Genomic DNA, 17,823 nt, shown 5'->3' with positions numbered 1-17,823 from the left:
ATCCATAAATATTATAGTTATTTGCTCTAAAAGTTCATTCTTTTTTTTTAAGAGAATTCTTTTTTTAAACCTTAGCCACATATCATTGCTAGACTTGAACAAATAGTGCCTACCTATTTATTTTTAAAACTATTTTCACTATTTTACACTAGCCTTTAATAACAAATAGTTAAGAACTATTTTTGAAGTGAAAATTTTGTTTGTTCTTCATAAATTATAAACCAGTGAATATGAATTTCTAAATTATGGCTTTTGCTAATATATTAAAAAATTACTTATTCTATTTTCTTTATTCACAATATCCACAGGCAAAACATTTCTCAGAGCTCCTCAGATGAATATTAATATTGCCACATGGGGAAGGCTAGTGAGAAGAGCTATTCCTACAGTAAATCACTCTGGCACCTTCAGCCCTCAAGCTCCTGTGCCTGCTACAGTGCCAGTAGTTGATGTACGCATCCCTGAACTAGCACCTCCAGCTAGGTATGTGTCTAAGATTTTTAAGCATCGCTTTTATGAAATAGTTATTGTAACATTCATACATACTGCTTACAGTGGATCTATTAAAAGTCTGGTTTTTTCCAAATAGTATATTGAACTTAGTGTTCTGCTTACTTTAAAGTAATAAAAAAAATAAGATTGTTTGCTTTAATTTTAAAGCTATTATACTTTTGATTACTGTTTTTGGTGAATTACTTTATCTTCTATAAGTGATTCTACAGTAACCAAATTGGACTTTGATCTTGAACCTGAACCTCCTCCGGCCCCACCACGTGATTCTTCTCTTGGAGAAATAGATGAATCTGCTAAATTAAGAGATTCGGATACACCAGGACAGGCAAGGCATTTTAAACCTTGTATAATTCCTTTTCACCAAATGAATTACCAATAAAAGCATCATAGTGAGGTGTACATTTCAATTAATTTAAATTGCCTGGGTGAACTGTGTTTTTATGTTTCTTGTGAGTGAAACATAAAACCTCTGGAAGCTCATGGGCCAGTACAGATGGAATAGGCTGCTGAAGGTAAAAAGAGCTTAGGAGCATGGTTGATATTAGATGATATATTGCTTCAAACACTCTTCACCTCCTAACTTGGTTAACATGATTCCTGAATATACATTGAAAATGATGATATTGTGTTCATTTTTCAGATTTTTTAAGTAAGTGTAATTAGAATTAATAACTGTAAGAATGTCCATTTTCTGAATTTTACTTTTCTCGCTAATATTTCTATTGACTTTTGAAACCTTTAAACTTTATCTTTACGAAATAAGTTGTTTTCTCAGTGTTTCTATTATTTAATGAGTATTTAATATTTTGTAGGGTTCAGAAACTGTCTTTGATATTGAGAATGACAGAAATAGTATACTTCCGAAATCTCCATCTGAATATGAGCCTGATATTCCTCAACCAGGCCTAGGATACAGTGGTATTCGAGAACTTGAGGATAGAAGGTAAAGAATATATGCACAGCTTTGCTACTACATGTTTGGACCCATACTTTTGCCTTATTTTAATTGACATACTGTTTTCAGATCCCAACAGATGTTTCAGTTTAATCTACAAGACTTCAGATGTTGTGCTGTCTTGGGTAGAGGACATTTTGGAAAGGTAATCTTTTACGTTTTCTTGGAATGACTATGAAAGTAATCACTCAAATAGAAAATACTTACTTTAATCTCATTTCAGGTGCTTTTGGCTGAATATAAACACACAAATGAGATGTTTGCTATAAAAGCCTTAAAGAAAGGAGACATTGTGGCTCGAGATGAAGTAGACAGGTTAGTGGTTTTTTTTAATGAAATTGTTCATTTTTCTGAAGTTTTAACTTAAGACCATGAAAATTGATGTATATATTGCAACAGCAAAACTTCTATTTCCATTATATATGGAGAAACTAAATTAATGTATCTATACTTGATTACGGTAGGCATTAATTACTGTTTTTCTTTCCACCCAGCTTCTCCTTATGACAGTTTACTGGTTAGTGGGTACCAAAGAAAGGTGATGAAATGTTTAAATAATTCTGTTAAGTTTTTTATACTTGGAGATGGTAAAGTGTTTATATGGAACAGGAACTGTTACTCATCTGTGGTCAGATGACGCTATTTCCCATTTCATATTACAGAAGTAACAGAATGTCAGTTACAGATAATCTGCACTTAACTGAGTGGTTAATATATTCTGCTTTTTAAAATGTACCTATATCTGTAGGGCACCTGGGTGCATCAATGGTTTAAGCCTCTGCCTTCAGCCCAGTTCATAGTCTCAGGGTCCTGGGATTGAGCCCCGCATCCGGCTTTCTGCTTAGGAGGGAGCCTGCTTCCCCCTCTCCCTCTGCCTGCCTCTCTTCCTACTTGTGATCTCTCTCTCTGTGTCAAATAAATAAAATGTACCTATATCTATATTTTTGCTTTCATTTTTCTTAAAAAATTTTTTTTAACCAGAGCATCTTTTTTTTTAAATTAAAGATTTTTATTTGTTTATTTGACACAGAGAGAACACAAGCAGGGGGAGCGGCAGAAAGAGGGAGAGGCAGAAGCAAGCTCCCTTTGGAGCAGAGAGCCTGACTTGGGGCTCGATCACAGAACCCTGAGACCAAGGCCTGAGCCAAAGGCAGGCGCTTAACCAACTGAGCCACCTAGGCACCCCTAACCAGAGCATCTGACCTCTCTGGGTTTAATAAATGTAAATTGATATGGATACATCCTTATATACAGTTTTTAAAATGCAAGGGCTTGGGGGACAATATTATAATTGGGTCAGAGACTGCTTTAAAAAGATTGTCCTAATAGGATGATTAAATAAAAAATTATTGCATAACAAATGGCTTATTTATTACAGAGAGAGACTTTCACTTGGTATTTATAAGCAGTATTTGGCTTAAACCACTTGGAAGCATCAGTTGATATAATAGAAGGCAGCCCTGTATATGAAGAGAGCCTAGGACTATGAGTGAAAAGACCGGCTTCTCTATTCCTGGTTGTTTCTTCTTAATTAATGATTTGATCCCAGGGAAATTCACTGAACATCTTTGAACCTCAGTTAACCCGCATATTTGTAAAACATGTTTACTGGTAATGCTTGCCTTAGTGAATTGTATTAAGTGCTACACACACACACACACACACACACACACCCCCACACCCTGCTACTTCTGATGTTTTTCCCCATCATATAGGAAGTTTTTTCTTTCTTCTTATGATTTATTTATTTATTTGAGAGATTGAGAGCGTGTGCACTCAGGCTGGGAAGGGGCAGAGGGAGAGAAATTCAGGCAGACTCCAAGCTGAGTGCTGAGCCCCACAGGGCTCAATCTGACAATCCTGAGATCATGACCTGAACTGAAATCAAGAGTCAGTCATTCAGCCGACTGTGCCACCCAGGCACTCTGGGAAGTTCTTAGAATTAGGATAGCTCTTGAAAATGAACTTTTCCTTGGGGCGCCTGGGTGGCTCAGTGGGTTAAAGCCTCTGCTTTCAGCTCAGGTCATGATCCCAGGGTTCTGGGATCGAGCCCCGCATCTGACTCTCTGCTTGGCTGGGAACCTGCTTCCCTTCCTCTCTCTGCCTGTCTCTCTGCCTACTTGTGATCTTTGTCTGTCAAATAAATAAATAAAATTCAAAAAAAAAAAATGGAGTTTTCCTTTATGTAAGAAAAAAAAATTTCTTTCGGATTTGCCTATTTATCTTTTACCTGTTTTCCATATCCCTCAATTACATCAAAGTAAACTCTTTCTTGATATTTGAAACTATTCAGAGAGGATTTTGCTGAATATTTATACACTATGCTGTGTACCATAGGATATATTTATAACTGTATTTTTATTTTACTGAAGTAGTTGGTTAAAGCAAACCTTTAATCACACTGTCAGTCTTTTTATAACTGCATTAATACTAGGGTCACCTATTTTTCTTTTATGGAAGAATATTTGCTGTGTTCCAGATCTGTGAATGGTAAATTCATTTTTTTTCCAAAAGCAATAGTAAACCGATACTACCTCTGATAATCTTGGTGGTTTATATAGCTTCTTGCTACCTTGTTACTACTGTGAGCCAAGTCTGAATAGAAGAACACTTTCTAATTAAATCTAGACAGAGTAACATTAATATTACCATTAATGAAGGGTGTCCAGATCAGAGGATGGAGCTTTAGCCAGAGCCTAAGCTATTACCCCTACTGAAAATTAATCCAGTCTTGGTGAAAAGTTAATGAGTGATCCTTACTAACTTCAGTTATAAATCCACATATTCGATAACATGGAAGTAAAATAATCTTCAGTAGAACCGGTACAGAAACAGAGAAATAGAAAATCTGGAGTGAGAAATAAAACTCACTGTTAGAAGGAATTTGAGGAACGCAGCAAAAAGGAACAATTAGAGGGGCGCCTGGGTGGCTCAGTGGGTTAAAGCTTCTGCCTTCGGCTCAGGTCATGATTCCAGGGTCCTGGGATCGAGCCCTGCATCGGGCTCTCTGCTCAGGAGGGAGCCTGCTTACCCCTCTCTCTCTGCCTGCCTCTCTGCCTACTTGTGATCTCTGTCTCTCAAATAAATAAATAAAATCTTAAAAAAAAAAAAAAAAGGAACAATTAGAGCAAAGCAAGGAAAGAATATAAAATAAAAAAATGGATGAACATATTTCGAAAAGTAATACATATTTGTAACTTGCAATTCCGAATAGTAAACAACTCAACTAATAAGTAAGTGGATTGCTTTATATTCACTTTCTAGTTCATCCTTTTAATAGATTCATAGAATTCAATGTTATTGCATAGTACTGGGGTTTTTTTTTTTAATAGATGTTTCCAAAATACTAATGACTGTTTTCCTTTCTAAGTTTTCTTTCTCTAGTCTGGATTTTATCATTTTACTTAGGAAACTGCCTTTTTTTTTTTTTTAAATAGATCATAGAAAATTCCAAATCAGCCTCCTTTTTAAAATGAAAATTATGGAGTAACTCTAAAGTAATGTGATTCATTTATAAAGATTGCATTCTCCACCTGCCATTAATAGATAATTCTATCCCATCTATGCCCAGTCCTGAGTAAGAATTTTTATGTCACTGTAGTGCCTCCTCATTCTTTTTTTACCAGTTCATATTTCAAGATAGCAAAATATTACTGGAATTATATTGGTTGGAAGTATATTTTTGTAGTCATAGAACAAAAGCACAGCTAATCAGATATTATAAATATTTACTGGGGCACCTGGATGGCTCAGTCAGTTAAGTGTGTGTTTGGCTCAGGTCATGATCTTAGGGTCCTGGGATTGAGTCTCTTGAGTCAGGCCCCATGCCCAGCAGTGAGTCTGCTTCTCCCTCTCTCCTTGCCTCTCCTCCCACTCATGTTCTCTCTTTCTCAAATAAGTAAATAAAATCTTCACAAATCAATCAACCAACAAATAAGTATTTTATAAATAAGTATACATTTATTTATATTTAAAATCTATACATGCATATAAAATACACATGAATATGATTCAATCCTAAGACCTTAGTCTTATTAACAATGTTATTTTCCACTGACCAAAATAACTATTTATACAAGCTTCTAAGTTTCTAGAATGTCTAATAATGTACTGAGCTCTGAAGAAAGTGTACAAAAATGTTAGGATGGAATTAGTCACTTAGGGAAATAAAACATAAGTACATTAGTTATGTAAATAAAATAGACCAGGTATGTTTGAATTTAAAATAAACACTACAGACAGTAGCCGCTCAAAGAAAGGGGAACATCATGGTGTGCAGATGGATTTAGGTAAGGCCTTGTAAGAGAGATTGGATTTGTGCTATTCTTTGGCAGATGGAAAATGCTTGGAAATACGGAGAGAAGTGAGGGAAATGTTCTGGACAGAATGAATAAAATTTGAAGTTTTTAATAAGGTTGGATTGTTCCATGAATTTTTAAGGGGAATATACAATTTTGGTAAGGTTGGGAAAATTTAGATGCTAACAGTGTAGCTTTTTGGTGTACTGTAAAATGCCTGAAATTATTGTGACAATTTTGGTCTACAAAGAGACTGCCTCCTTTACCTAAGAGTCTGAGACATCTATCCAGTCCTCCTAAGTATTTCTAGTCCTCATCAAAGCATTCCTGTGAATGACGTTAAAGCCATTTTAAGAGGCATTCTGATCAGTGAGTCTGAATCTTTTACATCATTTACATGTTTAACACCAGTCTAACCTAATACCCATCCATGAGAATTAGTGATTCACCCATTAGTAAATTAGTAATTTACCCATAAATAAAACCAGATAGACAATGAAGAGACAGTGTTATCTGCTTGAGCCCAAACATCTTATTTTGTTTTTATTTTGTCTGAATATTTTATCTATAGTACCCAAAATTTAGATAGATTTCATGAATCTATTGTTTTAGAAGCCATCTTATCAGTCTTACCCAACTGGACGTTATTTTCTGATATATTTAAGTGGTGATAAAAATCAGAGCTACTAACTTTCTTAAAGTCTTCTTTGGAATTTATTTATAATAATCACTTACTTTGTAATAACACTTAGAAACCTTGCCAAATATATGTAGACATAACCCTAGTTTTAAAACAATTACAGTGGGACTTTCTGTTTTTTAGTATGTGTAAAATTATAAACAGATTGTGTGAAATCAGAGAGAGGGTAAGAGTTTGTCTAGAATGTGACCTTATTAAGTGGAGTCTAAACACTATTCCATAATAGCTGCATTTACTGTCAGTATTTAAAACTGAGCAGATTTTTAGTTCGTAATCCAGAAGGCAGCTATATTAACATAACATTAAAAATGCCATGCTCCTTCTACACAACAGGTATTTTTTTTAATTTTTTAAATTTAAATGCAGTTAATTAACATATAATGTATTCTTGGTTTCAGAGGTAGAGGTCAGTGATTCATCAGTCTTAAATAATACCCAGTATTATATAACTGCCCTCCTTAATGTATATCACCCAGTTACTCCATCCCCCCACCTCCCTCGCCTCCAGCAACCCTGTTTGTTTCAAATGATGGAGAGTTTCTTACGGTTTGTCTCCTACCCTCTCTAGTTTTGTCTTGCTCTTAAATGTTCTCAAAATTCTACTCAAAATTTTTTTGAGTCATAGCAGTATAGCCCAGATACCGAAATAAATATTTATCTTTAAAATTACCTTTAAAAAAAAAAAAAAAACAACTCCTTCTTAAAACAACCAAAGGAAAGAAGAATGGATCTACCTCCCTCTAACATTAGCTTTTTTTGGTATTTTGAAATTAGCAATAACAAAAATCTAAGCAATTTTTTAATTTTAAAAACAAAAACATTGTTAATGCTTTTAAACAAACAATGTCAACAAAGTGCCTATTTTATATTAAAGACATAATCTAATTTTGTTCGTAAAATGTATATTAATATCTTTATTTTCATCAGGTGCTTAAAATATGTAAATTCAACTTGTAGTTGAATAATATTTGATGGGCGCCTGGATAACTCAGTTGGTTAAGCATCTGACTCTTGGTTTTTGCTGAGGGTCATGAGATCAAGCCCCATGTCGGTCTCCGCACTCAGCTCAAAGTCTGTTTGGGATTCTCTCACTCTCCCTTCCCCTCTGCTCCTCCTGCTCACTCACTCGCTCACTTTCTCTCTCTCAAATAAATAAAGTCTTTAAAAAAAAAAAAAAAGTATTTGACCTGGTTTTCTTCCACATTGAGTTTTAAAGTCAAGTTGATTACTAAATATTTTCAAAGAAAGGAGGAATGGTATTTTTTGCTATTTCGGCAAAATTAATGTTCCAGAGTCCATAAGGATGATCACTGTTTTTGTAGCAGCTTGTAAGAGTGACAAGCTGCACAAAGGCAAAACCTGCGATTGCTATAGATTTTTATAAATTAGATCATTCTCAAGGAACTTCTTCCTTGAAGCATGTTAATAGAATTCTCTGTGGAGTCTCTTTATTTTCCAGTCAGACTTCTAAATTAAAATTTTATGCAGCATATCTTTACCTTTCAACTTCATATTTTATATGAAAAAATATTTGAATACTATAGCTTATGAATTATAAATACTGTCCTTGATATTACCTTCATCACAAATTTTATATTTTTTAAATTATTCTTGGGGTGCCTGGGTGGCTCAGTCAGTTGAGCATCCCACTCTTGGTTTCAGCTCAGGTCATGATCTCAGGGTCCTAGGATTGAACCCCGCAGGCTCCCTGCTCAGCAGGGAGTCTGCTTCTTTCCCTCTCCCTCTTCTCTCCTACCATGCACACATGCTCTCTTTCTGTCCCTCTTTATAAAATAAATCTTTAAGAAGTGGTTTTAATTATTCTTTAGGTTGCTAAATTCTCACCATTTCTGATACAATCAAAGTGAACTCTGACCTTTATGTCATGCTGATCATACATTTTCGTTTTCATTGATATATTTCAATTAAAGTTATATATATCAAGCAGACCAAATTTTTAAAGCGAAACTAAGACACATTTTATGGTTTTAAAGTTATAATAGGTAAAAACTGGTTATTTTAGAGTTCAGTAATTTTTTAAAGAGTGTTATTTCCAACTAGAACTTTTGTTGAAAAACCTATTGATTTTTAAATGTTTTCTCTTACAGCCTGATGTGTGAAAAAAGAATTTTTGAAACTGTGAATAGTGTAAGACATCCCTTTTTGGTGAACCTTTTTGCATGTTTCCAAACCAAAGAGCATGTTTGCTTTGTAATGGAATATGCTGCCGGTGGGGACCTAATGATGCACATTCATACTGATGTCTTTTCTGAACCAAGAGCTGTGTGAGTATGCTTTAGACATTTCTCTAAGTTTTTTTCATGACAGATTTCTTGCTAGGAAGGAAAAAACTCTCTGATTTTTTTTTCTTTCCAAATGGAAAATTTCTGCAAAGAATATGAGAACTCACCTTACTTACCTTTTTGCCATATATAAATGTATTTTACTCTGTTGTTCATGTTGAAAATTTTATAGATTACCCTAAATCATACTTGATAATTTAGATACACAGTTTAGGTTCATATTAGTAAAATTTCTCCCTTTTTTTTCGGTTGTATTTTCTTCCTAGGGAATACCATCTTGAATCGTGGCTTTTTTTTTTTTTTTTTTAAGAAACCATGACTTTAAATACTAACTGTACTTAAAGTATATTGTTAAGTGAAAAAAAAAGTATAAAGGAGTCTCTATCGTGTATTTGTATGAAGTATTTATATTTGCATTTTAAAGGGCAATAAGTTAAAAGGGTATAAACTATTTGTTTGCATGTGCTTACAATATCTCTGAAAGGACGTAAAAGAAACTTGTACACATATTGCCTCCAATGAAAGGTGTAGAAAGCAAACTTCTCACTCTCTTTTTGTGGTTTTTGAATTCAGTGTTATATGAAGATTTGCTTTTTCAAATGCATTAAGAAAAGTAATAGGAAACTTGAGATTAAGTATACATATATATATATATATATATATATATATATATTTTCCCCCTACTGTTATCCCAGTTTTATAGCTCTTCAAGTAATAAAGCTAGGGTTTGAACCTAGGAAAGTGCTCCAAATAGCCATATTCTGTATGCTGATGTTTACCAACTTTATATCTCCAGCCCTGACTTTTTGCCTAAACTTCCAACTCTAATAACATTCAGCACCAACTTGACTTTTTCCCTTCATATGACTAATAAGTATTTCTCTTTGCAAACTGAATTCCTGATTTTTCCCATTTCCCTGAAACCTTACCCACCATTCCCAGGCCTGCTACTCTTCTAATCTTCCCCTTCTTAATAAATGGCAGCGTGAGTTTTTCAAGCCAAAAACATAAGGAGTTATTTTTTTTAAGGTTTTAATTCCAGTTAATGTAGTGTCATATTAGCTTCAGGTGTACAATATAGTGATTCAGTAATTCCATGCGTCACCTCATTACCTGGTACTCATCACAGTTGCCATCCTTAATCCCCATCACCTATGTAACCCATCCCTCCACCCACCTCCCCTCTGGTAACCCATCAATGTGTTCTCTATAATTAAGAGTCTGTTTCTTGATTTGAGGGATTTTTTTTTTGAGGGTGTCATTTTTGATCATCTTTTTCCCTCACATGCAACATCCAGATTATTAGCAGGTCTGATCAGCCCACTTTCAAAACATCCCAAATCATAAAGATCATAAACCAGTAGTAAACATTTACTATCTGTATTCTGACAACTGACATTTGTGTAACATTTTCACTTTCACTCCTTTATTTGATTTTCATCATGACAATTAGAAAATAGGAGTCCTCTCATACCTTCAAGTTTCAGATGAAGAAATAGAGATATTAGTTCTGGTGGTTAGTGAAGCTTTCAAAAAGGAGACAGATGCCAAAAAGTAGAAGGCTTTCCCTAAATATTTAAGGATTAAAAGCAGAGCATCTAGACTGTGCTTAGCCTGTGCTAACTGCACATGGGAATTTGTTTGTTTTTGTTTTGCTATGCTCTGCCCTCTTTTAAGGAAATTTAAAATCCAGTTCTGCCTTAAGGAACTTTTGTTTTTGCTGAGAATACAAGGCATATACAAATAAAACTGTTCAGCCCAGTGAAATACAAAAATAAAATGCTGCATTGCAGTACCTCAAATCTGAAGTACCTCCCTCTGATAAGATCCCATTAGATTAGATCAGATCTCACCTCAAATGTTATTTCTTCTAAGTCTTTTCCTGAGTACCCTATCTAAAATACCACTGTATCACTAATGCCCAAATCAGATCAGTCTTATTCTGTTTTCTGTTTTATTATCTCCATAGCACTTTATTTCTACCTGAAACCATCTCTTTATTTCTTATGCTTTTATTGCCTGTCTCCCCTCACTAAAAGGGAGAATAGTGTCTATTCTATTAGTGAAACACCTACAAGTGTGGTTGGTGCATACTAGGTGATTAGTGAATTGTAACTGACCAAGATGGTGGTATCAACAATAATTTGTTTCCTAGCTTTGCACCATTAGACTAATTAGTTACTCTCTCTGAGAGCTTCATTTTCTGTTTCTGTAAAAGATTTAAAGGCTGATTTGAAGATTAAATATTAAATTACTATTTAATGTTAAAAGCAAAAAATATCCAATGTAGTACCTGACACATAGTTTAGTAAGCTTCAGTAAAATATCTGTTTTAAACAATATATACTATTTGTTGAGTATCATTAGGGTAATTTGTTTATAAAAAATGAAAAGAGAAATCAAGGTATTTTTATAATTATTAAGTTTTGTCACCAAAATAGGTTTCCTAAAAACTTATATAAAAATAACTACCTTAAGCAAGTTTAGAATCACATCTGTTTAGTAGACTTCGGCTAAATTCTTTAAACTTTCAGCAAATAATTATATAAGATCTAATGTATAATCAAATATTTCTAAATATTTGCATTTTTTAATTCTTCCAAATTATGGCTCCATTTTTTGTAAAAATAAGTAAATACAAGATGTAGCTTAATTACCAACATGTGCATATAAGTTTGTTTTGTTTTGTTTTGTTTTGTTTGCCTATAAGTGTATTCTAAAAGTTTGAAGAACATGCACCAAACTAACAAGAGTAGTTATCACTAGAGATGATAGTGGCATTGGGGTGAGATGGATGGATGGATGACTGAAATACTGTGCTTTGAGACCCAGGGGTATTAGGAGTACTCATAGAGAAAATGTCTATGTATTACTTGCATAATTAAGAACTGAATCTCCTACGTTTTTCCTTATAAGCTATTCTACACTGAAGACAAATCTGCTTTTTAAAATTCATTCATTTATTACCTGTCTTCTCATTCAGTAAGCCTGCTATGTGTCAGGCATTGTGCTAAACATTTAGGATAAACAGTGCAAGAGACAAACATGACCCTGTTCCTCAAGAGTTAATGTTTCTGGCTGAGCTCAAGTTTTCCTAAGCTCCAAACCCACTTATCCAATTTCTTCACCTGCCCCAAGGCAATTCAGATTCAGCATGTCTAAAGCTAACCTCATTTCCCCCACAAAACCTTGGCTACTTCTCTCTTTACTTATCACTCTTTACACAAAAAAGGAAAGCTTGAGAATCTTAAGCTTTCCCTCTCCTGCATCCTCTACTGCTAGGGAGACATCAAGTCTTGTCATACTAATTTTAAAGTTTCTCTTGAATCCATCTCCTACTCTCTGTGTTACCACTACATGGGAGGTTCTTAGTGTCTTCCATCTGCTACCATACTGAAACAGCCTTATGTCTTTGGTTTCCCTCTAGATATCTACCTACTTCTACTCCAGCCTTCATACTACTCTCCCTAAAAATCTTTCTCACAGAAATGTGATCATTCTGCTCTGATTTAAATGGTGTGATTCTCTATTGCTAAAAAAAGAAATTTCAGTATCCATAATATGATATTCAGGGTCCTTCACAACTTTACCCCAGGCTGTCTTTTCAGCTCATCTCCCACTTCTTCCCCATTCTTAGTTCAGCCACAAATACTTGTTAATAGTTGTCAGACTTATACCTTTTACACCTCTATTGCTTTCCCTCTTAGGGAATGAATGCCCTGTATTTCCCCCACAAGAATTCTACTTTTCACACAGTCCTTCTGCCCTTAAGGTAAATTATAATTTATCCAGATCAAATGTCTACTCTGGACTTTAGTGACACCACCCCCAGGCAAAGTTAATGGCTTCCATTATAGAGATTGTATTTTTCTTTTTAATTTTACACATTATTTAGCACATGTCTTACTGTGTCTGGACACAGTAAGGACTAAATAAATACTTGTGAAATTAGTTAACTACAGAATTCTGCTTGGAAGCATAAAAGTCTAAACTAGGATTCAAGAGCAGTAGAATTTATTAAATTCTTTTGATTTATTTCTTCAGATTTTATGCTGCATGTGTAGTTCTTGGATTGCAGTATTTACATGAACACAAAATTGTTTATAGGTGAGTGAAGTTTTGATACTTTCTAATGGCTTACTTTTGGTGTGAATTTGAATTAAAAATAATTAAGAAAGATATTTTGTGTTTAACCAGCTTTTTGATTTTCTTGTTCAAATGATAAGTGACCTCTAAAAATGTTAAGCTCCACTTCTAAAAGAAATAGTTAATGCAGTAATTATATGATGAAACTTATGTTTTTCTTCTGCCTGTTACCTAACTAAAATAGTCAAATTATACGTTGGCCTATGATAACAAAAATCACCAACAGTATTCATTCTGGTGAATATTTTATGTTCAGCTGATCCACTGCTGAAAACTTTGACAGACCAATACTTCTCAAAATTTGTCCGTGATAAAATAAGTAGCTTGTGCCAGAGTATAAAACATCACCCTGCGTAAGTGTTGGTATCAGCTAAATACTGTACTTGGTGACAAAGCTGATTTATGTACTAGTATAAGCACCTTACCAAGTTGCAGACCAGTAACAAATAGTTAATAGCCCAGCAGCCAAGCAGTGGACTACTTTGAATAGCATTGCTTCTAGACTAGACAAATTCAGGAAGGCCAGTAAGAACCAGGAGACTTAAAAAAACATCAATTTATTCAAACTTACAACAGTATTTCTGAGGTAAGGGTTTTCTCCTGGTCTGATTTTACTCAAAGGATAAAATATTTTTAACTTAATTTTTAATCAGTTAGTATGGATAGATAGCTTTCTCTTTATTTTGCATTATTCTCTTAGAAGGTTAAACCTGCAGTCTTGATACTTTATTTATATGTGAGCTTGACAGTTTTTTCTTATGAGTGGTGTGTAGACAAACTTTAAACTTAGTCCAAGTCATATTTATCACAAATAACAAATTAATAGAACCAGAGTTAGAAATACTTGAACTCCTTCCATGTTTTAAAATACGTAGTTGAGTAGATAAAACATTCCATTTTAAAATACATTCTTCTCTATATAACAGGGCAAAAATTATTCAGAAACTATATTATGTAGAGAAATAAAGTTGCCAAAAGGAAGAAGAGTGAACATTTGTTATATAATATTTAAATCTCAAATCATAACTTGAAAAACTCATTTTTAGTAAAGTACAGCTCCTATTAAAATGATTTTTGTTCTACATTATCTACTGATTTTATTGATTTTTTTCACTTTTCATTTTTATTTTTTTTTTTAATCCTGAACAGAGATTTGAAATTGGATAACTTATTGCTAGATACAGAGGGCTTTGTGAAAATTGCTGATTTTGGTCTTTGCAAAGAAGGTAATTGGATATTTTAAAGTTCCTTTTCTAATAGATTACTATTCCTTTGTACTTGGTAGTTTTCAAGTTGTCTATGGAGAGTAAAATATATTTCTAACTTTAATTTATTTATTAAGATGTTATGGACTGTTCAGAGCATTATTATTATCACATTATTAAAATTCTGTGGATATGACTCATAAAACCTAAGATCATAAAACCTAAGATCCTCTTTGTATAATTAATAATTCTGTCACTACTCTGAGAAAACATTGATTAAGCACCAAAATTTTTACTTTGCTGGGACTGTACAGAGTATGTTACATAGGCCTAATAACTTCTCTCCAGCTTCTTAAAACTTATAATATCGTTAAATAAGAAGAAAAAAATGCATATATATCATAATCCTTTCTATATATTCAAAAGTAAATAAATAAACAGGAAATGTGAATCCAAGGTGGCAAAAGTGTAAAGACTGTAGGTGTAGGCAACCAGACAGCCCTAGATTTGAATCCTGGCTTTGCCACTTATTTGCTGTGTTTTGGGATGAGTTTCTTCGAACCTCATTGAGTCTGTAATTTTTCTTCTTGAAGAGTATTTTGAGAATTGGAGATACGTGGTACAGTGCCTAACATATAGTAAATAGGTATTCTCATCTTGACATTTAGTACATTGGCATTGTAATGAACATTGTCTCTGCCCCCCTTCTACACTGGGTAGCTTCTTGTTTCTTATTCAGCTTTGTTTCCATAGCACGTGTATAATATAATGCTTGGCACATCTTAAGTATTCTGTGAACATCCGATTAATATAAGTAGTTGGACGAGTGAATGAGTGAACTCCATCAGTTACCCCCCAACCTCTTAATCTGAATCTGATAATTTTTTTTTCTCTTATTGGACTTCCCTGTATTGAACACTGTTGATTTAAATGCTTTTGTTCCTCAGAATTTGTCCTTAGCTCATTGCTCTTCACTGCTAGTTTCTAACTGCAAGCAATATGCTAATGATTCCCAGATCTATTATTCCTTTCCTAACATAAATATTAACTATCTACTTGACAGCTTTGCTTGAATAGTCAATAGATATCTCCAACACTATACAAACAAAAATAGTTTCTTTTCTTCAAATAGTCTAGTTTGTAGTTGATTTTGCCACAATCTTCTCAGCCTCCCAACTTGAAAATGTGTTATTATCCTGGACTCTGTTCTCTTCACTTTTCCATATCAAGTTAATGACCAAATTGTGCTGACATCTACCTTCTTAATATGTCTTAAACTTTTCATTTCCCCTCTACTACTGCTAGCTGTCATCTAGTTTTGACAAAACTAATAACCTCTTCACCTTTCCTCTATCTAGATTTTTTTTTTCTCCTTCAAATCCACCTGCCATATAGTTGCCAAAATGCTGAAAGTGCCCATTAAATTCAAATCTGACCATGGCACACCCCTGCTAAAAACCCTTCAGTGGCTAAGACATGGTACACAGTGCACTTCCTGGTCCCCACCCAGCTGTCTTGCTGCTCTCTGTCTAGTGCACTCTGCTCCAGCAACAATGACCTATTGACAGTTTTTGTCTCTCCACCAGTATCATCCATCCCAACTCTATTTGCTAAGGAATGTTTGCCCATCCTTCAAACTCAACTCAGGTATTGCTTCCCCAGAAAAGTTATCTGAGGTTCCTCTCCTCTTATCCCACCTCCCAAGTCAACTTTAGGAGTCCTTTGTCAGTGTTTCCCTAATATCTTACTCATACTGTATCCTTATAAAATTATCAATATATGGAGTGCCTGGGTGGCTCAGTTGGTTAAGCGTCCCCAACTCTTGATTTTGGCTCAGGTCATGATCTCAGGGTTGTGAGATCGAGCCTCATGTTGGGCTCTGCACTGAGCATGGAGCCTGCTTAAGATTCTCTTTATCCCTCTCCTGCTGCCCCTCCCCTGCACTCTCACCCTCTCTCTCCCCATCTCTCTCTTTAAAAAAATAAAATAAAAACCTGTATATATATCTGCTTTCTTCCAGTGTCCTGTAAGCTCCTTAAAGACAAGGACTGTATCTTTCATTTTTATGTTTGTACCATTTGGCATGGATGCCTAGAACTTAACAGGTATACAGAAAATACATATTGAATAACCAGACTTATGAAACATGTTTTTCTTCATTATCATAAAAATATGTAATATTATCATAAAAATATGTAATATAATAATAGCTAACAATTTTTGAGCATTTACAATATGCCAGGTACTTTACCAAATGCTTCATGGACATGATCTCCTTTAATTTTTAACAGTCTTGTGAAGGTAGGTAGTAGTATTAACTCCAACATATAGATGAGGAAACTAGCCTTTGAGATTAGACAACTTTTCTAAACTTCTCACAGCTAACAAGTGGCAAAGCAAGAGTTTAAACCCAGATTTTTATGACTCTAGAGCCTTTAACTCCTTGGAGTTTTGCCAATTTGAAGTCCTAGCTAATTCGGGTACTTTCACCTTTCTTTAAAAATACCAGGACAAGACAATTTATCAGAATGAATTAGATATGATAACTAAATTATTGTAATTGACACACATATTACATTAAAATATCACAGATTTTATAATACCACTATTATAAATAAAAGTAAGCAAAAAATTAAAGTAGTTTTATCCCAAAAGTATGGCATTTGTATTATACACTAGTTGTGATCAAAGCATAGAATAAAGATCAAGAAACATTAGTTCTATTTCTGTCTTCTTTAACTAAGGTTTTCCTAATCTTGGCCAAGTCATTTAAAAGGCTTTTGTAGACCTTAATGGATACTATATCAACTTTTTTAAAAATAATATTTTATTGAAAAAAAAAGTGGTGTGACAATGTTAACAAAATTTTCCAAAAACAAAAAATTTCTCCACCCTTATGTACTAATGTATTTAATTATGCTTTTCATGTCTTTATCTGTAGACTCACAAATTCATTTGAAATTTTCAGTTATTATACCTTTTAAAATTTAGAATTGAGAACTTTTCTTCCAAATTCTTTCATAATATGCTTTATAAGGAGCTTTTAACACTTTAGAATATATTGAGACATTATCTTCAATATGTACAATGTATATTTAATTAATATATTACTGAATTATGATAAAATTAAACTAAATTATGAGGAACATAAATTTGAGGACTAGTTAACTAAAAGATTAATACCATATCTCTATTTTATGACACATTTAGTTAATTTTTTTATCTTACTAGGGTTTTTTTTTTAAGATTTTATTTCTTTATTTGACAGAGATCACAAGTAGGCGGGGAGGCAGGCAGAGAAGAGGGGGGGAAGCAGGCTCCCTGCTGAGTAGAGAGCCTGATGCAGAGCTCAATCCCAGGACCCTGAAATCATGACCTGAGCCGAAGGCAGAGGCTTAACCCACTGAGCCACCCAGGAACCCCTATTTTACCAGTTTTTTAATTTAATTCCAGTATAATTAATATATGATGTTACATTTGTTTCGGATGTACAATATAGTGAATCAGCCATTCTCTACATCACTCAGTGCTCATCATGATAAGTGTACTCTGTAATCCCCATCTCCTATTTCACCATCCCCCCACCCACCTCCCCTCTGGTAACCATTAGTTCTCTATAGTTAAGATTCTGTTTCTTAATTTGTCTTCTTTTTTTCCTTTGTTTGCTTTGTTTCCTAAATTACATATGCGTGAAACCATATGG

General features: G+C 34.0%; 1 protein-coding gene across 2 annotated transcripts in view; it reads left to right on the top strand.

Moving 5' to 3' along the window:
* PKN2 (protein kinase N2) overlaps positions 1–17,823 on the top strand; it is a 131,201-nt gene that overhangs the window by 104,737 nt on the left and 8,641 nt on the right. For both annotated transcript variants that reach the window (XM_080801017.1, XM_080801018.1), the window contains exons 11-18: positions 309–483; positions 712–838; positions 1,326–1,456; positions 1,538–1,613; positions 1,692–1,783; positions 8,575–8,751; positions 12,814–12,876; positions 14,065–14,141. In XM_080801017.1, the coding sequence (XP_080657143.1) occupies positions 309–483; positions 712–838; positions 1,326–1,456; positions 1,538–1,613; positions 1,692–1,783; positions 8,575–8,751; positions 12,814–12,876; positions 14,065–14,141 (918 nt within the window). The remainder of the gene's footprint in view (positions 1–308; positions 484–711; positions 839–1,325; positions 1,457–1,537; positions 1,614–1,691; positions 1,784–8,574; positions 8,752–12,813; positions 12,877–14,064; positions 14,142–17,823) is intronic.

This window comes from Martes martes, assembly GCF_963455335.1.
Source record: "Martes martes genome assembly, chromosome: 4".
NCBI lineage: Eukaryota > Metazoa > Chordata > Mammalia > Carnivora > Mustelidae > Martes > Martes martes.
Note: the sequence above shows the minus strand (reverse complement) of the source record. Positions and strands in the feature narration are given on the sequence as shown.